The 24,479-nt window shown below is 37.0% G+C and overlaps 2 protein-coding genes and 1 long non-coding RNA gene across 5 annotated transcripts; 1 reads left to right on the plus strand and 2 right to left on the minus strand.

The window, feature by feature from the left end:
- The first annotated feature begins 2,911 nt into the window (after nucleotides 1-2,911).
- Nucleotides 2,912-8,553, plus strand: LOC113275594 (KH domain-containing protein At4g18375-like). The gene is made up of 8 exons (XM_026525132.1): nucleotides 2,912-3,066; nucleotides 3,541-4,269; nucleotides 4,950-5,402; nucleotides 5,612-5,857; nucleotides 5,966-6,181; nucleotides 6,824-6,876; nucleotides 7,029-7,128; nucleotides 7,334-8,553. The coding sequence occupies exons 2-8, from the start codon at nucleotides 3,592-3,594 to the stop codon at nucleotides 8,060-8,062; spliced, it is 2,475 nt and encodes an 824-aa protein (XP_026380917.1). The 5' UTR covers nucleotides 2,912-3,066; nucleotides 3,541-3,591; the 3' UTR covers nucleotides 8,063-8,553.
- Nucleotides 8,554-8,868: 315 nt separating this feature from the next.
- On the minus strand, nucleotides 8,869-11,172 carry LOC113275595 (zinc finger protein CONSTANS-LIKE 16-like). Its single transcript, XM_026525133.1, has 2 exons — nucleotides 9,679-11,172; nucleotides 8,869-9,450 (listed from the first exon to the last, which is right to left on the minus strand). The coding sequence occupies exons 1-2, from the start codon at nucleotides 10,846-10,848 to the stop codon at nucleotides 9,166-9,168; spliced, it is 1,455 nt and encodes a 484-aa protein (XP_026380918.1). The 5' UTR covers nucleotides 10,849-11,172; the 3' UTR covers nucleotides 8,869-9,165.
- A 7,819-nt stretch (nucleotides 11,173-18,991) lies between these two features.
- Nucleotides 18,992-22,933, minus strand: LOC113275596. 3 transcript variants are annotated; one of them, XR_003323684.1, is made up of 6 exons: nucleotides 22,672-22,933; nucleotides 22,055-22,217; nucleotides 21,107-21,268; nucleotides 20,217-20,343; nucleotides 20,039-20,107; nucleotides 18,992-19,513 (listed from the first exon to the last, which is right to left on the minus strand). It is a non-coding gene; the product is annotated as an uncharacterized LOC113275596 (long non-coding RNA). The 3 variants fall into 3 exon arrangements; XR_003323683.1 differs by having other exon boundaries at nucleotides 20,039-20,139; XR_003323682.1 differs by having other exon boundaries at nucleotides 20,039-20,343.
- Between the last annotated feature and the right edge of the window lie 1,546 nt (nucleotides 22,934-24,479).

Raw genomic sequence — 24,479 nt, forward strand, 5'->3', positions numbered from 1 at the left:
GATTTAAGGGAGTGTCGTTTATAATCTTGTATATCTTATGTTTTCTGTTTTTTAGTTGTATTAAACTGAAGAGATATGTCATATACACACAATCTGAGTCACTTTTTGTCTGAGTCAGCCGGTCAGCGAGTCAGTGTGTTATTATCTGAGTTAGAGTTATCCTTGTCCTCGAGTTCCGTGTGTCTTAATTGATGTTGTAAGAGACGTTGGATGCTAAGTCTTCTATTGGGTGATAAAAGACCAATCTCTGTAATCTCTTCTTCATTAATGAAAAACCTTATTTGCTTTCAAAATTGAAAGTTAGGCTCTGATTCATCAGAGAGAAAGCAGCTTGATGCTATTATCATCTTCTTTATCTTGTAGTTATACTTGGTATACTACAATTGGTATCAGACTTCCTTCCCGACACCTGTATCCATGGCTACCAAACAACAAGTTGCAGATCTCACTGTAATTATGAATCAACATACTCAATCCATCTCCACGATCGAATCCGAGATCACTTCTTTAAAAACATCGAGTACTAATGTCGAATCACAACTAGCTATCATTCTCAACCTGTTAAAAGAAAATCACAACCCCAATCAGATCTACCACTAGATCCACATAATGACGATGACATCGAAGCTTCAAATCGTTCTGTCAATGGATTTCGACAGATTATCAAAACCTTATCTACACCACCAAGTAGGTTCTCTCGTACACCAAAGGTTGATTTTCCACGATTTAATGGTTCTAATCCTCGCAGTTGGGCTCTTAAATGTGAACGCTATTTTGCGTTTCACAAATTTCCTGATGAAGATAGAGTTGACATGGCCTAAATTCACTTCGACTCTCAGGTTGATTCGTGGTGGCTGAACTACCAACAAGGTAAAGAATCTATCTAATGAAGTGATTTTGTTCATGATTTATGTATTTGATTTGAAGATATTGGCTCAGGTAACAATATTAAACACTCTATCATCTAGTCATTTCATTCTTCTGCTATTGGAGGCCATTCTGGCATGCTAGGTACCTATCAGAGAGCTAAGATTTATTTTTTTTTGGCCTCACATGAAGAATGATATACTTCAATTTGTGGCTTCCTGTGAAGTATGTCAATGCAACAAGGGCAATTCCAATTTTCCTGGTGGTTTACTTCAACCCTTACCAATCCCTGAGGCTGCTTGGCAAGATATTTCTCTAGATTTTATTGAAGGACTTCCATTATCTAACAGAAAGAGTGTTATTCTAGTGATTGTTGACAGACTCATAAAATACAACCATTTTCTTCCCTTGAGTCACCCATTCACAACTGCTACAGTGGCTCATGAATTCCTCAATAACATCTTCAAGCTACATGGTGTCCCAAGCTCCATTGTCAATGACACAGACAAAATATTCATCAGTCAGTTTTGGTAGGCTCTATTCAAGTCATTAGGGACAACTCTGTAGCTCAGCACTTCCTACCATCCTCAAACTGATGGACAGACAGAGAGAACCAATGCTTGTGTAGAAAAATACCTCATATGTATGACAAGCTCCAAAGCAATGAACTCAATGGTTGGCCTTTGCAGAATGGTGGTTTAATAACAACTATCATATAAGTTTGAAAATGTTACCCTTTCAGGCCCCTGTATGGATACCAGCCACCTCACTTGATCTTTCCTGTTGCTTCCACCACTTCTGTTGCATATGTGGAGACTTATCTGAAGGACACAGATGTAATGTTACAACTCTTGAAAGATGACTTAACTAAATCTCAAGCTAGAATGAAATTCTTCGCAGATCAAAAACGTACTGACAGAGAATTTGCAGTGAGAGATATGATTTATCTGAAATTGCAACCTTATAGGCAATCATCAGTAGATATCACCCTTTGAAGTGTTGCATAGAATTGGCACCGTTGCTTACAAATTGAAGCTTCCAGTGGGTTCCAGAATCCACCCTGTCTTTCATGTGTCCCAGCTTAAAATGCATATTGGACTCAAAGCCTCTACTGCTTCCCACTTACCAGTGGTGGATGACAAAGGACAATTTGTAGTTGAACCAGTTGTTGTTCTAGCCCATCGCCTGACCCTTCGAGGTGACAATTCTATCTCTCAAGTTTTGGTTCATTGATCTAACTCAGATGCAGAGGACGCTACATGGGAGGACTTGTCACACATTAGAGCACAATTTCCAGATTTCATCCTTGAGGAAAAAGATGTTTAAAGGGGGAGGAATTGTCATATACACACAATCTGAGTCATTTCTTGTCTGAGTCAGTCGGTCAGCGAGTCAGTGTGTTATTGTCTGAGTTAGAGTTAGCATTGTCCTCGAGTTCCGTGTGTCTTAATTGATGTTGTAAGAGTCGTTGGCTGCTAAGTCTTCTATTGGGTGATACAAGACCAATCCCTGTAATCTCTTCTTCATTAATGGAAAACCTTATTTTCTTTTAAAATTGAAAGTTAGGCTCTGATTCATCAGAGAGAAAGCAGCTTGCTGCTATTATCATCTTCTTTATCTTGTAGTTATACTTGGTATACTACAAGATACTCACTGTCAGTTTAAGAAAAATAAGATTAGGATCATATCCTTATCATGCGTAACTTCTAGTAATTACAAAAAGTCAGTTATGTGCAATTATGTCTGTGTGTCTGCCGTATATAGGATATGTAATGTTCTATATAATAAAATTATTATGATGTTATCTATTGAGATTTTCAAACAATCATAGCACGGGTTATCCACTATACTAAAATAAAAAGAGAGGCGGTAACACCAATTGACCAATATAGGTCCAGCTGGCGGGGGATTCCTATATCAACACCCGAGTTACTACCGGTCAGTGGAGAAACAAAACATGCACACGTGACAAATTACAGACATAAAACTTATCAATACATAATACTCCCAGAAGCACCAAATCAGTCTTTCCTAAAAAAAACACAAGGCAAACTGAAAGAAATCACAAACTTACCAGCCCTAAATCCTAAAAACTTCGAGCATCCCAAAAACCCAACTCCATACAACAAAACCTCATAGCTGCTTTTGATTGATCATGGACCATGGAAACATTCAATAAATCTTCGTCAATTTCATCTGGTATGTACTTCCGTTTTGATTTTCTGTTTACGTATTTCCATAATTTGTAAATAATTTTTGTAAAAACCCTAGATTTCGTTTATAGTGTAACTTCTCAGAATTTTAGCTGCAAGAGTTAATAGAAACTAGAAAGTAATCATATTTCTTTATAAGCTTATATCATAAGCCTAATAAAACACCTTCGCATTGTTAGTAACTATGGAAATTGGAAGAAATGAAAAAGGTGGGTTCTAGCTCGTCTTATTACAAACCCTAGAAACCTAAATTTTTATCAGGTGAGTGATGACAAGATTCTAAGGGCAATAGTTTTGTTTCTTGATTATCAATTTATGTACTCTATCAATGTCGTGTAGAAGTAAAACATTGGATTTAGAATTATTACTCAAATTATTGTTCTACTTTGCAGTACTAAATTTTTGCAATTTGACCAAAATATAATTTAGTTCCGCTACTTTCTTGCTTGTTACTTCACAGGCTACGATCGTGCTTGAATAGCTTGGGTTATTCCGTGTGTTTTGTAGTCATATGGGTAAGAATAAGGGGGGGAGGCCGGGTCCTTTCAGGAAACGACCTGGGCCTCCTGGCGTCCAATTTGAGAGAAATGGGGGTGGCTTCAAAAGAAGTAAAAGGTTTGATTCTGGTTTTGAACAAGATTTTGCAATTCCAAGTGGGGAGGAAGAGACAGTATATCGGCTTCTTTGTCCGATCAGAAAGATTGGTAGTGTTATAGGAAAGGGTGGAGGCATAATTAAGGCTATGAGAGAAGAGACAGGAGCGAAGATTAAGGTTGATGAAGCTATTGCTGGGTCTGATGAGAGAGTAATTATTATTTTTAGCCCTGCGGCAAAAAAACCTAGGGCCCTTGATACTACGGAGGAGCGAGATAATCCTGAGAATGATGTTCATGTTGAAAAAGAACTTGAGGAAATGGAGCCACATTGTTCAGCCCAAGATGCTCTATTGAAAGTTCATCAGAGGATTGCTGAAGACGATGAGCTATATGGTGGCAAGGAGCATGACGAAAATAATGAGGACGATGTTGTTATGGCGCGCCTTCTTGTTCCAAGCAATCAAGTAGGGTGTCTCTTAGGTAAAGGCGGGCATATAATTCAGAAGTTGAGAACTGATACTGGTGCAAATATTCGTATTCTCCCTACAGACCACCTTCCAACTTGTGCAATGCCTACTGATGAATTAGTGCAGGTAACCTATTTTCTGCCTTCCCTATTTTCCCAACTTGTGCATTTCTTGTATTTTGACAGGTGAAGGGAAAACCAGATATTAATGTTTTTAGCATTTCGAATTTTAATCTTATTTGAGTTTGGCTTTTCCTTCAATGCGGCAAGTTTTCACTTTGAATTCCTGTTTGGGTTTATGAGTTTCTATTCGGCATGGAGGATAATAAAATTTCTCAGCGCTTTGGCTTCATCTTAGTTCATTGTTCCTTTACTATTAACTTTATAGTCAGTTTAGTTGAAAATATTGCACGAAATGTATTTTGAGTTGGTTGAGTTAATCAAAGTTAGATTTGATGAATTTTGTCTAATTCAAAAAGTATTAAAGGTGTGCTTGGTAACTACTCTGGAAGACCTCCCTGGATTTGCACTCTCATTAGGTTAGACTAGAAATTTTAGTTAGATATGAAGTACTTCATGAGGTTTTGCAGGTTCGCAGGTTCTCGCCTGTTATTTTGTATTACCCTGTTGATATTTCATATATATAGCAATATCATTCTTGATACCCTTCTTCACCCTTTGTTTTTCATTTTTGATACTGGATTCTGCAAAATATAGATGCTTAATCTTCCAAAATTTGGTTCTGAAGGTTCCTGCATAGTCTTTGTGGTCCCTAATAATCTCTAACATCTAAAAGCACTTTTGCAGATATCTGGAATATCAGCTATAGCAAAGAGGGCTCTTTACGACATTTCAACTATGCTGCACCAGAATCCGCGCCCGCCAATGAATACTGGTGGGGTCGGTTTTTACCCCCCTGGTCCTCCCATGGGAAATATGATGCCACAAGGGAACCCACCATGGTCTCAACGGAATGCTGGGCCACATGGTCCTCCACCGCTGCCTTGGGATGGGGGATATGGGAAGGAACCATCTGGGTTTGGACGAGGTGGTTTCAGTGGCATGTCCTCAGGAAATAATGGAATAGCGTCAGATGAGTTTTCCATGAAAATTTTGTGCTCGTCTGATAAAATTGGTGGGGTTATTGGCAAGGGAGGCACTAATGTAAAGCAGGTCCAACAAGAAACAGGGGCTAGCATTCATGTATTAGATACATCACCAGATGCAGATGAACGTGTGATTCTTGTCTCATCAATAGAAGTAAAATTTGAACCTCCTAGCTTACGAGTAGTATATTGTTATAATTTGTCTGTTTACGTCTCAATTACATATAACTTCTCCGTTTATATACCAATAAAATCTAGTCTTATTAAGGATGAAGCATTGCTTCGTTGAGTTTTCTCTTGTAAAAGCTAGTCTTTTTGAGTGTGAGCAAGTTTGAACTTGTCGTTGTCCAATTTTTTTTCCAGGCTGCGTGGGACCCAAGATCACCAACTATTGAAGCTATTCTTCATCTTCAAAGTAAGACGAACGAAATGTCTGAGAAAGGTAATTTTACGACGAGACTTCTTGTTCCATCAAGCAAGGTCGGATGCCTCCTTGGGCAAGGAGGTCATATAATTACTGACATGAGAAGGCGAAGCAGAGCGGATATACGTATCATCTCCAAGGATGGGAAGCCTAATTGTGCATCTCCAGATGAAGAGCTTGTACAGGTAATGTGGTCAGTCACTGCCATGAGCCTGTGGCTCAGAAGTTTGTCTAATTTTCTTGTTTGTAATTAACAGTTTTTCTTATCCGATTTTTTTTTCTTTTAAATAAAGATATCTGGAAATATGAATGTTGCTAGAGATGCATTGTCGGAAATTGCATCAAGACTTAGAGCTAGAAGTCTTGAAGGTACACGTGCATCTGCTGAACCTGTTCCTCCTGCAAGGCCTTCCAACAGATTTGGTCCTTCAGAGAGCTTCTTTGAAAGAGGACCACCACCATCTGGCAGGATAGGATCTGGAAGTTCTGGTGGATATGGACATGCTCAGGTATCTTCTTAGTTTCATGGTTAAGCCTCCTAATAAGTATAGGTGGTGAGGTGAGCATCAGATATAGGCTGAATTGAAGGCAAATCATTGCGCTAAACCTCAAGACCATCTTTTAAGAGTATTTTTGTTTTGTTTCGGAAACATCTTCTAAGATGTTCACCATGTCTTCAGCACTATGTCATGCAAGTCTTGGTGGATCCTTGCCAGGGGTGGAGCCAGCCCATGGCAAGGGTTGGCAGTTGCCTTTTTTTTTTTTTGATATGTGGGCTCCAAAGCCCAGTTTTGCCATGTTGCCTACCCTAATTTTTTGGCTCCCAATAGCTATATTCCTAGCTCTGCCAAATGATTCTTGCTGAACTCTACCATCGTTACATTTATGAATATGTACCATAGAACACTGTCACATGAAGATGAATCTGCGGATGAGCTTCGCATGTATAAATCATACTTCCAAGTTATATATTTCTTTAATGTATATAACTGCTATGCAAGTGATATAAGTCGTTCGTGGATGGCCTGACCCTGGCATCATTGGTCACTACCAAATAAGATTAGGGACTAAATGTTGGGTGAATCTAAAATAGTTCTTTAATATCAATAGACTATTTCAATGATGGCTGCTAACATGCTACATTCTTGTAGGTCGCTGCACACGAATATGACAATTATCCAGTCCGTCCGCCTGCTACAGCTGGGTATGTTTCTTCTACTAGTGTGTTCCCATATGTTTTCAGTTGTTCAATTTATCTTTTTATGTCAGTTTTATTATAAAAAAAAGCACATAAAAGGAAAAAAGAAACTCTATATTTAGTGATGAAAAAACCTTTTTATCTTTTATGGTTTACAGATACCCAAACATAAGCCACTCTATGGAGATCAAGATTCCAAATGCTGCAGTTAGTGCTGTCCTTGCTGCTGGGGGAAGCAACATTACTAATATTGGCCAGGTAGTTTCTAACCCTGCGCAGAAAGATATCTTTTTAATATCTTCAACACTGTTTAAGTGGAATGAAGAGCGTCGCACACAAACCTCTTTAGCAGTACATAGACTCGTTCGGAACTACTAATACTCACTGGGACATGCGTCTCCCTGTAATCTTGGTATGCCTTTCATATTTATTTGTCCTAATTTATTTTCATGTAAAATTTCAGATGTCAGGAGCTAAAGTGAAGTTGAATGACCAGTCGGGTGGTTCGGAATGTGTTGTTGAGATCCAGGGGTCTTCCGAGCAAATGGATGCAGCACAAAATCTTCTTCAAGCCTACATTGCATCTGCCATACAAAGCCTCAGTTCTCACCAGCATCAAGTCCCTCATCAACAAGGTGGCACCCCTTATCAACAAGCCCCTGTACAAGCCTCCCAGCAAGGTGGTACTTACCAACAAGCTTCTCAGCAAGGCGGGCCTTATCAGCAAGCCTCTCAACAAAGTGCGCCTTACCAGCAAACGTCGCACCCAGGCGGGTCTTACCAGCGAACGTCGCACCCAGGCGGGTCTTACCAGCAAACGTCACAGCAAGGCGGGTCTTACCAACAACAAACCTCACAGCAAGGCGGGTCTTACCAGCAATCGCAAGGTGGGCATTACCAACCAGTTTCACAGCAAGCCGGGCATTACCAACAAGCCTCACAGCTAAGCCCTATACAAGGTCACTACCAACAAGCGCCACAATCAAACCCTAATCAAGGCTCTTACGAGCAAGCCTCGCAGTTAAGCCCGATTCAAGTCCCATACCAACAAACCTCTCAACAGCTGAGCCCTATTCATGGCACTTATCAACCAGCCTCACAACTAAGCCCTATACCGGGCTCTTACCAACAAGCTCCTCAGCAAGGTTCTTTGCAACAAGTGACTTACCAGCAAGGCCCTTTCAAATACTAAGTTTGTCTTAGGCGATTTTTGTAACATATGATATCCAGAATCAGTGGCAGACCACATAGGTACCACCAGCAGAGGCAGTTACATGAACAGTTCCGAACATTCTTCAATTTTCGTGGAACTTCAGGTATCATATCTTATTATGAAACACCCATCCTAATGAAAATTTATGACATGGGGTTGAAGCTTTATGACGATAATTATGTACTTATATTTTTTTGGAGATTCGCCTAGGAAGGAAAAGGAAATCAACAGTGAGTTACACCCATTCTGAGAATATGAAGCAGGGTGTTCTAGGACTATAGTGAATCGGTTTCCTAGGTCAGTTTCAAAGGTGTCCATGTAACATTTAGCTTTTCAATTTATATTGTAGTCATTTCTATTTCCCTTCATCAGATTGGTTGTTTGTTTTTGTGAACTTTGAGCTGTCTGAGCAGTTTATTTGACTAAGAAAGAAAATGGCTTCAGTTGTCTTGGCTGAGGGTTACTCTGAATTGATACGAAAACAATTCTCCAACTTCCGTTTCATACCGAAAAATCCCTATGGGTGGGTGCAAAAGAAAGAGGACGGTTCGACTGAGACTGAAAACGAATAATCAAGTAGTGAGTGAGGTGAAGCAAAGGTCGTTCCATGGTGGATATTAATTCTTCTGGGTTTTTAGACAATGACTTTAACTCGTCTCTCATTCTAAAGCTTGATACCGTTTTTAGACAATGATATTAAGTCATTAATATGGTTACTAGTTATGACCTGAGTCTTCCTCCCAAATCTAGTACAGCAGAAAAAGTTGATCTCAAGAGAGAATAAATTTGCAAAGGCAACCGATTGATTGCATTTATTTTCAAAATTTAATGTACAAGAGGAGATAAGAGAGCTGGAAATAAAAAGAAGCCCTAACTCATTTCAGTGTTTAATTATCCTTAAACCTGAAACAAGCAAAAACATGCATGCAAGCATGAAACAATATTCAAATATTACCCTATATACTAGAACTAGAAACTAAATCTCATAGGTACATGCATACTAACAGTCTGTCTGCCTTTCAGTGTTGTTGGTAAATTACAGTTAACTAGCTATAGCTAGCTGCAGGAAAAGTTCATAATCATCAAAATGATAAATCAGTACCAACTGAATTTGCCATGAAGGATGATGATGTCCTCTTGACAAACCTTCCTTTCATTCTAGGTCTCTTTTCAGCATTCAATTTCCGAACTTCGTATCGTATCTTCTTAGAGAACAATCGTGTTCTTCGTTTCTCTCTATATCTTGACACTCTAGCTTCTCTTCCTCCATCACCACCACTCATTCCCGCGTGGCCTCCTCCTGCTGCTCCTCCACCTCCTACGTCTCCGTAGCCATGGTGATGAACCTCTGTATTGCGAGACGTACCCTGTAACAAAATAAACATGAAAATCAGTGAAATTCTAACAAACCGTAAGTTACGTAAAAAATGAAACATTAATTACCGGAAAGCACACATAGTAATATACTACTCCACGTAAGTGTATATATATACAGTGATTCAGTAGTTCATGAAGATGGCTTTGTTTTGGATGAACTCACCAGGGTTTTGAAAGTCTAAAAAATGAAAGTGCTGCAATGATTTTAGAGTGCATACCAGATACTCGGGCCAGTAATCATCATGGTTGCTCGGTGGCCGACCTCCGGTTGTCCAAGGTGAACCCTGCGCAGCCCAAGCAGAGATAACTGCTTCATAGTTAAGCCTCAACGGTATGGCCTTTGGCGTCTCAACAACTTTGTTATGTACTCCATCGTTCATCATCATAGGAGCAATCGGATTATGAACTACCTTCATGTCCTCTTCTTCCTCTCCAGTTGTAGGTGACTCGTAATCAAAATTCAAATCCAAAGTCTCTCTTGAAAGATCGAATTCCGTGTCCATATGACATGCTACAGAAGTTTCTAGCTCCTCATCATCTTCTTCCTCCTTCACCCTTCCATTGCTTCCAAAACAGCAATAGTCTTCCTCTTTAGACTCCAACAGACCTAAGCCTTCCATTCCGTACGAGTCCTCATCGAGTCCTCTTCCGAGCAAGGTCTCTACATCAGCAGCAAATTCTGTTAGATCCAAATCAGATGGCAGATTCAGACCCGACAGGCTTTCATAATGATCAGACGCTACATGCTCATATTCTTGTAACTGTATTTTCGACGAATTAATGTTTCCTATATTTGTACCGACTTCATTAGTATTATTAGTCGGTGTAGCAACCACTTCGTTAGACATTACAGATGAACAAAATTCTTCAACGAAAGGATCGAATATAGGAACACGGTAAAGCAGCTGCTCTTCATTTTCATCCGGAGATGTTTCATCACTACCAAGCTCAGGCACAAGAGGAAGATTACTGTTAACGTTATTATTCATCATCAGAAGATGATCAATTGGTTCTTCCTCGGCCTTAGGTGCTTGTTGATGTTGTTGCTGCTGAGACATCGGCTTCCCATGTCGAGGTGTTCGAGCTTTACGACGGAACCCTTGATGCCATGTTGGTAAAGAAGAATTAATCTCCACCACCAAGTTTTTATTATTATTACTCCTACCATTAGTATTACTCGTTGGCTTCATAGATGCAGTCTTGAGACGAACTCTTTCATGTCTTCTTGCTAAAGAATTCGCGGAATGAACAGAAGCATCACAAGCCTGACATAGAAACGCATCATCAGCTGTACAATACCAACGTGCCCTTTTACACATGCAACTGTCACAAGCTCTTGCTGTTTTCCCTCCGACGGCGTTTGCCGCCTTCTTTTCAGTACTATTCATAACAACAACAACAAAATCTTTCTTCTTTGATAGGATCGAGTAGTAGAAGTACTTCAGATAACTGCTCCAGATACTGAAAACTTCAGAAGATATTATTCATATATATATATATATATCAATGAAACAACAAACATATTATCAGAACTAACTAGAAAAGACTCAAATCTTGTGAAACTTGGAGTTAAAAGACTGAAATTCTGTGTTTTAAAGTATTGAATTTTTGTTGAAGACCCACAAATTAGCACTTTTGCTGGTAACAAATAATTGAAAAACACAGACTACTTTGTAATAAGAATGCTACACTACAGACCACCTCTCTCACTCTCATGTCCCATGCTGGGTTATTTTTGGGGGTATCTGAACAACTGAACGGATTTTGGAGTTTCAGCGGGACCCATTTCCAACCCTTATCTCGTTTCCTATTGGTTGAATTTATAATAGTAATCTTAATCTTTGAATTTTCATTGGTTCGACTTTCTAATTCAAGGATTTCTTTGTGGGCCATGACAATAGTAGATCCTTTCGTTTCTTTCATTTTCGGGCTTTCTCTCACTAAAATATGTCGATGTGGTTTCAACGTGATCCCTATCGGTTGATTTTGTCTTTTACCTTTCAATTATTCCTGTGTATAATCGACTCAATTTTCTCTTCTTTAGTGGTCCAATTTACTTTTTTTCGCCCCTTCTCTATGTGGCCGGCCTTCTATGTGTCACGGTCGAGCTCTGGAGGTTATACGCCGCGTAGGATATTTACAGTATGGTAAGTGGGCCTTGCTTTATTTTCTAGAAAAATCTTAGCATGGGGGGAGGAGCGCAAAAAATAGTTCAAGGAACGTACGACAAATGTTTATGGTACCACAGTAAATTTTGCATGATTAGTTGGTTACTTTTTGAGTTTTACCGTAGACTATCCTTGTCGTTATGACCGTTAATGTCCGGTAGACAATGTCAAATGATGAGTTCTTAATCCAAAGATTCCAAATTCCAATTGAAATCAAATGAATAAAAACAAAATTTAAAATGGCAATGAAGTTTTTATGGAATTTTTATCGTAGAATTTCAGTTTAGCGTTAATCACTTTCTATATTTTAGCTACTGATTTTTTTCTTTTTATAGGTGAACGAATAAGAAGAAAACTAATCAATACATTTTCAAGAAGATGCTTTCTACACCAACTACATAAAGTCATGCCAATTATAAATAGAGTGTTTGAAATTCAGTATTTACACATGGCTTTAACCTAAACACCACAAAGAAATTTATAGTTTTATTTTGGAAACAACCGAGTTGAACCGATGACTGATGATCAATTTATCATTAAAAGCTATATATACGTTATTAAAATCAACATGCTCCACAAATACCTCTTCTCATTTCAGTTATTCATAATGACTTCAATTTAGTCATGGACGATACTTTGATTATCTGGAAGATATTGTTGTTGACAGTAATGTTATTGTTGATCAATTTGAATCAGATATTTTAGATGCAAACTTCACTGAAGATGAAGTACTTCATGCCATTAAAGATCTCGGTCAGGATAAAGCTCCAGGTTCTGATGGTTATCCTCTCATGTTCGTCTTAAAGTTCTGGAACTTCTTAAAAGTTGATATTATGGGTACAATTCAAGAATTCTGTGAAACAGTTAGTATTGATGTTAAACATAACTCCGCTTTTATTGCTTTAGTACCTAAAAAGAGTCATGTTGAATCTATTAAAGATTGCAGGTCAATTTGTTTACTCACAAGCACTTATAAGATTGTTGCTAAAGTTTTGGCTACTGGACTAAAACTAGTTATGCTTAAGATTATCTCCCTTGTGCAATGTGCTTACCTAAAAGGGAGACAGATTTTTGACGGTATTTTAATTGCAAATGAGTTGGTTGACTCAAGACTAAAATCTAGTAAGCCTGGGATTGTCTGCAAGGTTGATCTTGAGAAGGATTTTGATAGAGTAAATTGGAGTTATTTAGAGTTTGTTTTGAGGAAAATGGGGTTTAGCAACAAGTGGTATAGGTGGATCAGATTTTGTTACTCCACAACTTGTTTTCTGTGTTAATTAATGAATCTGCTTTTGGTTTCTTCAAAAGTACAAGAGGAGTGAAACAAGGCTGTCCAATCTCCCTTTTACTTTTCAATATTTATATGTAAGGTTTTTCAAGATATTTGGATAGAGCAGTACACCTAAGTTTGTTTAATGGTTTCTCTGTGATAGATGATGGTTTGGTGGTAAATCACTTACATTATGCTGATGATAATATACTGTTTGTGGATCACAAAAAAGAGGAGCTGACAAACTTTTTTTTTATCCTTCATTGCTTTGAATTCATTGCAGGTTTTAAGGTTAATATTTCCAAAAAAAGACTTATTGCAACTGGTGAGGTTCCAGAATTACATTAATGGGCTGATGATTTTGGCTGCAAAACTGATACATTACCATTCATGTACTTGGGCATGCCTCGGGGTGCAAAACCAAATAGTACAACATTCTCGAATCTTGTAAATCAATGATTTGATGCAAGACTCTCTTTTTGGAATCAAATTTCTCTTTCAATAGGTGGCAAATTGGCTCTTCTAAAGCATATTCTTAGTTCACTAGCCATGTATTACTTTTCTCTTTTTAAAGCTCTCATCACCATTATAAACATTTTAGAGCAGAAGATGAGAAAATTTATATGGGAACACAAAAATTCTGGAAGCAAGTGTTCTCATTTGATTAACTGGAAGATGGTTATGGACACCGAAGAAAGATGATGTTTGGGGGTTATTAATCTCAGATTGATAAATCAAGCTCTTCTTGCCAAATGGTGTTGGAGATTTGGAGTTGAAAAATCTCATCTCTGGTACAAACTTATTGAGGAAAAGTATTGCTCTAACTTCTCTTTTTGGACTCCAAATATGGTTAATTCTCCTCATGGAGTCTATTGCTGGAGAACTATTGTTGAAAGCAATGTTCTTATTACTGAGAATCATTCTTTAAGTATTCATTCAGGTGCAAATATTTCCTTCTGGCATGACAGATGAAATGGGGAATCATGTTTCATGAATTATTTCAAGACTTTGTATAAGCTGGACAAGTTAAAGAATTCTAGTATTGCTGAGCACATTACAGCTGATGTATCGTGGAATTTTAACTTCAAAAGGTGCCTGAAAAATGAAGAATCAAACTCTTTGGGTACTCTTTTGCATATCATTGGTTCAAATCCCCCTACACTTGATGCTTTACCGGATACCAGAAGATAGCCTTTAACCACAGGTGGAACCTTTTTCTATAAAATCATTGTATGCTAAGATGATTAGTAATGCTGGAGTTAATAACTATCCTCACAACTTTGTCTGGGTTTTCGGTATTCCTCCTAAGGTTGATTTCTTATTATGGTGTGTTGTTCATGGAAAGATGAATTCTCGGGATATGATGCAGATTAAGGGGATTGATATTTACAGCTCTTGTATTCTTTGTGGGGACTGTACAGAATCTCAGGATCACATCTTCATCCGCTACAAAGATGCTCATAAGATTTGGTATTCAATTACACCGAATGATCAATGGGCATGGGTTTTTCCAGATTCACTGATTAATTTAGCTACAACTTGGTACAACAATCACTTATAAACTAATGGAAAAGTGGTGTGGGATCTTGTTCAAGGAGTTATTTTCTGGGTTTTATGGAGGGAAAGAAACTATCGCACCTTTAAAGAAAAGTACACCTACAAGACAGACGAAGATTTATGCACTGAAGCTACAACTCTTGTGTTGACTTGGGAAGCAAATTTTGGTAACATAATTAATTTAAATTTCTCATAAACTGTAAGCAACCGGAGTCTAGTTTTTGCTTAACTCTGTTTTTTTTAATTCTTTTACTACTACTTGTAGTATTTTCTACATTCTGCCTCTTTGAATAAAAAACTCTCTTCTAATAAAATAATAATAATAATAAATAATAATAAGAAGAAAACCATTAATCATTAAACTCTTAGCACAAAAAGTAAATTTAAGGTAGGAAAACGATTTCGAGAGACTAACGGTAAAAATGGACTCTACCCCATGAGGTTATTCGTTGAGCCAAATGGAAGAGTTTGAGTTACCACGGTTTCCATTAAACATTCATCCTTATGGTAACTAGTGAAGAATCCAACAATATTTGGTTGTTGGCACAAAAGTTATAACCTTATATGTATCTATAGGTTCAAATGTGCCACACAACTTCTAAAATATTTTAATTAAACAATAACTTTATGACGTTTTTTATTTTGTTTTCACAAAAAATCTATACCTATTTAAATTTTGTACTATTCAAAATTATTACTAGTATTTTTTACAGAAATTATAAAATTTACGATTTTTTTCCACTACTTGAGCCTATTGTAGTAATTTCAGTTATCCTCCATAGTCTCATGCATGTGCCCCTGTCACTGACGGTAACCTCATACCCCAAAATCAAAATATGGCTAATACATGCTTTGACCATTTTAAGATCTACAATTGTTATGTAAGTTAATCGATGTTTTAATTATTACTTTACTAACACAACTAAGATGTTTAGTTTTAAAAGACCAAGTTACATATTTCCTTCTTACTCTCATTTCTACTTGTGTTGAATTTGTTTCTAATCTTGGAGATACCGATATCTCTAATTAGACGGAAAGACTGGTAATAATCACTTTGAGATACTATCTCGGCATTCGGCATGTGGACGCTAATTTGAAAGTTGCTTCATCTCCCAAACTCTTTCCTAACAATTTTCTTGTAGCACAAAACACAGAGTCATCTGTTTTTACATGAATTAGAAAGCTTCGGCACTAATACTTAATTTTGATGTCAAATGGGTATTTTTTAAGAATACCAAGCAGGTGCAGGGCCAGTTGACACTGCACACCCAACCTAACTGGCTCCCAAGCTTAAAATGTTTAAGACATTGGGCTCGAAGCCCACTTTGCCTTACTTGCACATCTTGGAATTTTATTTTTCTTTTTGCTTCCCTTTAATCAAATATCCGGATCCGCTCATGATATCAAGGCAAATGAAATTTTTCGAATAAGAAGAGTAAAAAGATGGTCGAGAATATCTGAAGTCTATTACCTTTCACGATATGGTGGACTAATTAGAAAAACCCAGCTACAGAATTTATAGGCATACAAGAAGAACTTTGGTTAGCTAATTACTTTTATTATATATGTTTATTTTATTCAGCTGGTCTTTACATACTATCTTAATACTTTTGTTATGTTTATTTTATTCAACAAGTGTTTACATACTATTTTTATTGATGAGTTTCCTTTGAGTATTTTGATATGTAACTGGGACATTATCATTGGCAATAACTAATTTTGTTGCACCTTTTTGTATTTTGTCTGGACTCTCGTTTCTTTGTTAAATGTTAAATCTTTTTTGCTTCAAGGAAAACAATTTTCTTATAAGTTTTCTCTCCAAAAAGATTGAAATTAGTGTTTCCTCCCAAAGTTAGGAATTCCGTCCATTGCTCGGTTAGCTGAGTCAGTACCCATGCACGCGTGGCACAAACTGTACATGTGTTTCGTTACCTTCCTAAAATACCCTCTACTAAGAACCAGTTCACATACCCATCCGTAGCCGCAACCATACCTTCTCCGGTAATTCTTCATAAATCAAAACCCTAACCTGGAATCCGTAACCAATTCCTCCATATATCACCATTCATATCACCACTTCAGTGTCTTCTCATTCTTGACCTAATTTCTATCAGAATTTCTCCAAAGATAAGATTGATAGTTACAAGGGTTACTAAATGGCTTAGATTGAAATTACAAGGGTTTGAAAGAAAGAAAAGAGAAGAACAACAAGGATGAGTATTTTCTGGCGAGTTGAGTATGCGTTCAAGCATTCATGGATGCTTGATGATGCTCGGTGTTGTTGCTTCCATGCTCTTGTGGATTAAGAGATGGTGGATGATTTGAAGATGGGTCTGGTAGAATGAATGGGTTAAGTTGTTATGAGAAATTGATGTAGGAATTGAAGACTTAGGTTGAAATCGAAAAGGATTTGAGATTGCAGTGAGTGAAAGGGGAGATTTGGGTTAATACCAAATCCGACAACTCAGTGAAAAAGGGTTTACTGCCGTTAAACGGAATCTGTCGGCTATAAAATTGAGAGATGAAGATGCAATTGAGTACCCAGGGTTCGATTTGTGAAGATGGACAAGATTGAGATGAACTTAATTAATTAATTAAAACCCGATCGCTCTGCATATAGTGGAATCAAAATTAACCATTAATTTCTTTTGATTGGATTGTTACATGAAGTTGCAGATGAAGAGTTAGGATTTGGTGCTGCGATTAATTTTGGTATCTGGGTTTAATGGTTTTTTCTAGGGTTTGAGTCAAATTGGAGATCGAGAAATTGATTTTGGTGAATCAATGAAATGATGATGCAGGGTTGGTAGAAGATGGATCTGGTGTTGGTGGTGAATTACGGATGGGTGTTCTGAATTAAAAGGAGTTGCTGGTGATGTTGTGTTGCCATTAAAGATGTAGAAGAGTGCTCTGAATCTCAGTTCGGAAGAAGACTGTAAATTCAGATGGCGACTTTGATGTAATTTACCGAAACAAATAAGGGTATTTTGGAATTTTCATCCGACACGTGTACATTTTTTTCCACGCGTATATCCTTGCTGACTCAGCTAACCGGAAGTTAGATGGAAAATGTTGACGATAGGAGGAAACACTAATTTCAATCTTTTTGAAAAGAAAACGCTAATTAGCGATCTTGGCAGGGGAGGAAACACAAGATAGACCTAAGTTTTCCTTCTTGAAGAATGAAAGTAGTTTCAATTCAGGCAACGAGTGGTTTTCTTTTTTCGCCTAATCATTAATTTATCAAAAATAAAGAAAAAGAATGAGACAACTTCAACCCAAAATTTACTGCAAAACAAGCAAAATACCAACCAAATTTAAGATAAACAAAACTACACTACCGCAGGAAGTAATTAGCTATATATAGGTTGTATCCAAAAAAACAGAAACTCTTCCGGATGCTCTCTATCCGTACAACCTCTTTCAGCTAAATAATGAGCTGCAAACTTCACTTCTCGGCATTAACACACTACCCGAAGATGACAGTCTAAAACTTTTGAGAACTTCTATATATGGTACGATTCTCAGTAGCTAATAAACTACCTTGTCAATCAAACTTGGTCTTGTTCCCATTTCAACTAGTACGGTAACTCTTGTAAGAAGATTTACCCAAAAATTAATGCGACTTTGTCGCATGAAAGGCCAGTTTGTCCCAACGTGAGAGGGACTGATTTAACGTAAGATTTGTACGAATAAGAAGATATGATCGAGTTGAAGATAAAATTACAAAATTATGGGTAATAAATTTCACTTTCACTATAGAATACACGACACGTGGTTCCTTTAACTCCATTTCTGCTAGGTCACCTCTTTTTTGGTTGTACCAATCCATTAATTGACTTCACCACATACAACAAAAAATGAGTTTTGGTTACATGTTCATAAGTCCATAAAAATGAAAAATGAAGAAAAAAGAAAAAAGAAAAAGAAAATTGTCTGTACAATAAATGCAAACGTTATTTGTTTAATTTTTCTGCAAAAGTAGTGCCTACTGGGTGTAATTCCATGGGTGTCCAGTGGATGTGCAGAGATCAAAACAAAAGACTCATGGAGCCGGTGAATGGGTAGTACTGGAGAGAGTCTACCAACCAAGTGACCGCTGTTTTATTTTTATTAATTTTACAATTATTGTAAACATGCATATGCTTCTGCTTCAAAAACAAATGCATGTACTTCGTTTAAATACAGTGTAAAGGAAAACATTTAGCAGAACAAATTACATCTAATATAAGTCTGAAGGAAAACCTTTAAAATATCTTTGCTTCTATAAAATATCTTTGCGGAACGAAGATAATTTATGAGTTCAAAGTGGAATTCAAATTATTATTCCGGGCATGTAGCTGTTCATCTTGTTCTTGCGAGGCGCATGCCCCCGAAGGAGAAATGTTAAATGCCCAAAATTTGTTCATCCCAGCCAAATCAAACGTTCAGGAAATAGTATTATAAGTCGCTCTCGTAGCAGTTAGGATTTGATTTAACGAAAAGCTAATAATAAACAGCACTACATTTGTGCCCGTGCTATGCACCGGGAATATTTAACTTCTCATAACAGTTTTGAAGTAGATGCTGGATTCAAAAACAACAAAATGTTCATCTAAAAAATGACACTAATAAAAACTATTGAAAAAAAAAAATTATTAGAATATTTTCCACATAGGTATTGTAAATACATGTGCCAAATGGTTTCAGGTAGCAAAGGCTACACATATACATACTAACTAATCTAGCTACAGGTCGCATCCCCCCCTATTGAATTTATAATTAAATAGAATTGGACCAAAGCTAGCCTTCAATTGTAGCCTTCATCACCTGCATTGCAAGTAACTCAGCAACACAATTCCAATCCTTTGTGCATTTCTACGAAAAGCATGGCAACGGCCTTTAGAACTACAACAAGAATGAACTTGATATGGCTCTAAATGATCACTGGCGATATCAAGAAGATCTGATTGGAACAGAAGGACAGGTTACTTGTAGGTTATGAGCAGTCTTTTCTATCATATTTCTAGCTCTTCATCGTTGAAACAGTAACAAAACATTCTTACGAGGAACAGGCAGCTGTACCAGGAGTGACACCAATAGTACAAATTAGCAGGCATGCTTTTAAGAAAATTCCAATCTTCCCTAGAAGCTAACATAATAATCTTAAAGCTAGAAAATTAAAACTGGCAGGTTCATTCGATGATTCACTATTCATCATTTGAGCCAAGAAGATAGAAGCAATTAATATAAATGACAATATGATGACAGTTCACCGCAACTCATTAAGGAAAATTCAACAATAGTTTAAACAGTCGAAGGAAAGGTAGTTTCAACTTTCAATACTTACGATATATCACTGACAGCTATTGCTAGGGAATATAATTGAACTATGCCCACACAATCCTTGTATACTGAGTTATTTAAGTCGTGAATCTTTCATATTGTAATAAAAGTTCAACTGTTCAGTTAAGCTTAACCTTTTGATATGAAATTTCTAAGTTTGCATACTTTATTAAAACTAATCTTCGTTTAACCAATTATTATCTACTAATTATATATGATAGCTATGGCTGTTGAAAAGGATTCTAATAGCTGGTATACCTGGAATCATTAAGGCTGAAGATGGAATGCCGATGAAGTTGGCGTCCAAAGAGATTGGTTTGGCTTATTCTGTGAAAAATGAGCACGGCATGGATGATACTCTACTTGAAAACAACAGGTTATATGTCAAATATATGAATGCCAAGCAAACGTATACGTATATGAGTGTAGATACTACCTCCATAACCCCATGTCGACCAAATCTGAATGAAATTCATAAATTTCAACATAATTTTGTATGCACTGCCAGGTTTCTTCTCCAACTCCAAATACGGTACCCTTAGGATCAAAGATGCCCGCAACTCCTGCATGCACAAGAAAAAACAGATTACATAAATACCATGTAATTAGCATTACCTATTCTTTCAAAAACTACCACATTCAATGTCGTTCAAAGTAGATTAGTGAGTTACAGTTACAGACTGTACGTACAATAGACGCAACTTCAGCAAAAACACGATTAAAAGGTAGCAACAAAGCAAATTGCAACTTTGAAACATCAGTGTGCTTTACATAATTTGTAATATGTTATGAAATGATTTGTGATCCTACAACAGACTAAAAGCCTAATAAACAAAATTAGAAAAAACCAATTAGCTAGAGTAAACAAATCCATATTTACATTTTACCTTGTCAGTTATAGCATAATCTTACCATGCAAAAGAAAAGACAAACAAAAGAAAAATTGCAGTTAAGGCTGAATATGCTCCCATGATGTGGTGCAATGAAAGGTAATTAAATGTAATGTATAAATACTTCCAAAAAAAAAGTCTTCATTAATCCCCATCTAATAACAATTCGACAAAGACTCTGTGTGCTTCTTTTTACCTAGAGACTTTCCAAGAAAATCAACTGTTGTTGCAAGGAAAACTCGTTATAATAAGATGGTCCATGAGAAGAACAACACGAAGAAAACGAAGACACGGTCTCCAGAATGAAAATCAAAATCAAAATCAACACCACAAACAACAAACAACAAAATATGTATGTACTCTCAGAAGCAAGTTGATGTCCAAAAAGCAATTGTTGAATTTCATTTAGAGAGAAACTTAAAAGTCATTGATTTACCCAATCTAAGAAACTCACAACCTTCACCAGCTTTAAGAAGTGCAGTTGTTTGATCTTCAGTTGTAACAGAAGGAAGAATAATTCATATTTTCATGGGCATAAACAACGAAGCAATAGGCTTAAAATTGAGCATTGGAAAACCACACCAGAAAGCATTGGCATCTGCAGAATCAGGACAAAATTGAGCCATTAAAAGGTCAAATTATAAGTGTTCGTACTCTAACTTGAATGAGAAATTTGCATTTGATCTGTCTCCTAGCAAATTTGTTTATCTTTACGTCCTAACTTAAACCGGGTTAGTATAGATACACCTAATCACACCGGCTAATATGCTGGATTAGATGTATATATACTAATCCAATTTAGTTAGCAGTGCTACCTATATTCCACTTGTGGGGACTGAAGATCAGTAAATTTCGCTCATATTTAAGTGAAGTTGGATATCTACATTCAAGGAAACAACCAATTCAATTATCAAATTATTGTAAACACACACAACGTTTGAGACAGACTGATTCTTTAAAACAAATAAAATTCAATTCTTTTGAACGTATCCCACCTACTAAACTGTATGCAATAACACAATTTACAGAATGGAAATAGCTCCCCTTACCCCCCATGCCACCTAATGAAGACTGCGGCATATCAAACAACAAGTATTTCATTCCCAGCCAAAGTTTGTTTAAGATAACCCATTTACAGCATTCAACAAATCTTCACACAGAAAGAAACCTTTATGTAGAGATTTTTCCAGACTCACCTAGCAATTCGGTGACACCCAAAATCAAAACCTTATACTTATATTTCCAATACCCAATTCCTTTGATGTAAAATATTGTACAGGCCCTCGCGTACTCAAACAGTATGTATGCAAATATCCATTGCAATACTAAACATGTAAATTATGACCAATATGATGATATTTTAGAATCTGAGATCAGAACTTACCAATACCAAGATGTGAACTGAAAAGATCAAGAGACCTTCAAATAACAACTTAAGAGGCTAGACCTAAAGACCCATTGCATATGCAGTCCCACCAGTTTTATCCAAAGCATTATGCGCCTCAAACTGCTCCAACACTAATAATCCAAATAGGCCTGTCCCATTGCTGCAATCAATAATTACTGAAAGGTGAGTCAATAGGATATGCAGCTTCTAACAAAAGGTATCATATGAAGGGAACGAATCATACTGAAATACTGATGAATAGACACATATTATGGCTTCCTATCTCTCTGTTCAATACTTTTATAAAAAAACTCATATATCTTCTTATTGGTATAATTAACTACATATGAATCTGCAGAAACTTATAACTTTGCTCATATAATTGAGTAAAATCAAATCTAATGAAACTGCCCTGTAAAAATCAATTTTAGGTAGACCACATCTTAGGTCTGATTTTACGCAAATCAAACCAAATCTTTCATTCAAGCATTTAAGCAAACACTACGAAAGCAACTTAAGTAAAATCAAAATAATTTCAACATCAATACCGCCGTTGATTAAAGAGAAAACATAGACATACATATATAATTAGATTTCATAAGATGATTGCTAACCTTGCGATCTGCCAATGAAAAGAATTGATGGAAACTTCCGTATGCATCCCAGAGATGATGAAATCATTATCATCATCGTCTTGATATAATCCGTGATTGGTTTTGTTGTTTTTAAGAAATTGATTGCAGGCAGAGAAAAGTTTGGAGGCGGCAGTCTAGTTGAATAGCCCGGTAACTACACATTAATGAGAAGAAACTCGTTCTGCATCTTGCTTCACTCCTCAAACCCTTGGCAGACTCCAAATCGCACTAACCCTGTATTCTCTGGCAACTCAGTCTCTTCCCTGTTTCGAACACGATATAATGGTAGTTCGGTTTAGTTTTCGACGGAAGTATTGTTTACATCAGACGGCGTCACTAACGTCCCGTTAAATATTGATGTAAACAGAGTGTAACAAAATTAGTTAGGTGTAGACTGTGATTGAGGTACTTTCTACTCACCTTTGTGCAGACGGTGTTACTAACTGGAGGATAAATATTTGATGTAAACAAAGTGTAACCTTAGTTTTAATATTTCGACCAATAGAGTCTCGCCAAGTGTTTTCATCAGGGCTTCTGCATTAGAAATGGCCTATATCGGCCAATAGGAAGCGAGGGTTTCATCACCGTTCAACGTGGAAGCGTTTTTTGTCAAGGCCTTTAAGGATGAAGATTCCTAAGGTGCTGCTTAGGCTAATAACATGTCTGTTTTTGCTGATTCGGAATCTGAATCTTACTCGGTCCTGATCGGATATCAGACCGTTTTTATTTTTGTTTTTTGGAGTCAGATTTGACTCGTGATCTGAGGCAGATCTAAGTCCTGATCCGGACTCGTTTGAGCCAGGTAACAAGATACCCCTGACTCATGAAAACAAACCACTGACTCATATTTTTGAGTCTAATAAGTCAGGTCTGACTCAAAAAACAAAAATATTGAGTCAGATCCAGATGAGTTAGATGCTTTCAATCAGATCAAGACGAGTCAGTTGAGTCAGAAGAAAACAAACAAGGTGTAAGTCTATGGGTTCTCTATGCATCGTTTTCTGTTCCTGACCCAATCAGGACGAGTCAATGTGAATCGTGCATTTACAAACATTTGATATAATGTTATATGTAACATCCCGTTCAGTTATATCATCATCTCCAAGATCATCATATATATCTTCAGAAAGGATCTTTTATAAATAGTTGCACGTAAGAAACAATGTTGTGGATGACAAAATATAGCATGACAGCTGAAGAGTAATACATCTGGACGCAAACACAAGATTGGTCAGATGTCGAAAACCTGAACCATATGCCCAAAGATTAAACCACAAGTTTCCAAACAAAACAAAGACCTAAAAATATACACATAAGACCTGAGTCCAGAAGCGAAGCTGAGAGGAATCTCGATGTTGTGAGCTGATTGAAGACATGGAAAGCTGAATAATTATGAGGAAGAGTTGTCTCAGGTTCGAACGAGTATACGGCGGGAAAGTTTGCTGGGTCCCAACCATCACGCAGTCATTTAAATGTGATCCTCATGTTCATACAATGTATAAATAACCATAAAGGTTGATAATTTATGAAGGATCGTTTCATTAATAAAAATCATACTTCCAACGCTTCTCTCTCCTCTCTGATTCTCTTCTAACATGCTTACTCTAGAAACGACTTAAAAGATAATCAGAAATCCTGAATTTACATCATCGAAAATTTGATCAGAGATCATAGATTAGAGTGATAACAACTATTGAAGGACTACCATCATCAAATTGGGAAGGTATGCTTCTCGGTAGAGTTAACACATCTTCATTGGCGCCGACTAGGTTTTTAAAACTTCATGA

The sequence above is a fragment of the Papaver somniferum genome, chromosome 4 (genome assembly GCF_003573695.1).
Source record: "Papaver somniferum cultivar HN1 chromosome 4, ASM357369v1, whole genome shotgun sequence".
NCBI lineage: Eukaryota > Viridiplantae > Streptophyta > Magnoliopsida > Ranunculales > Papaveraceae > Papaver > Papaver somniferum.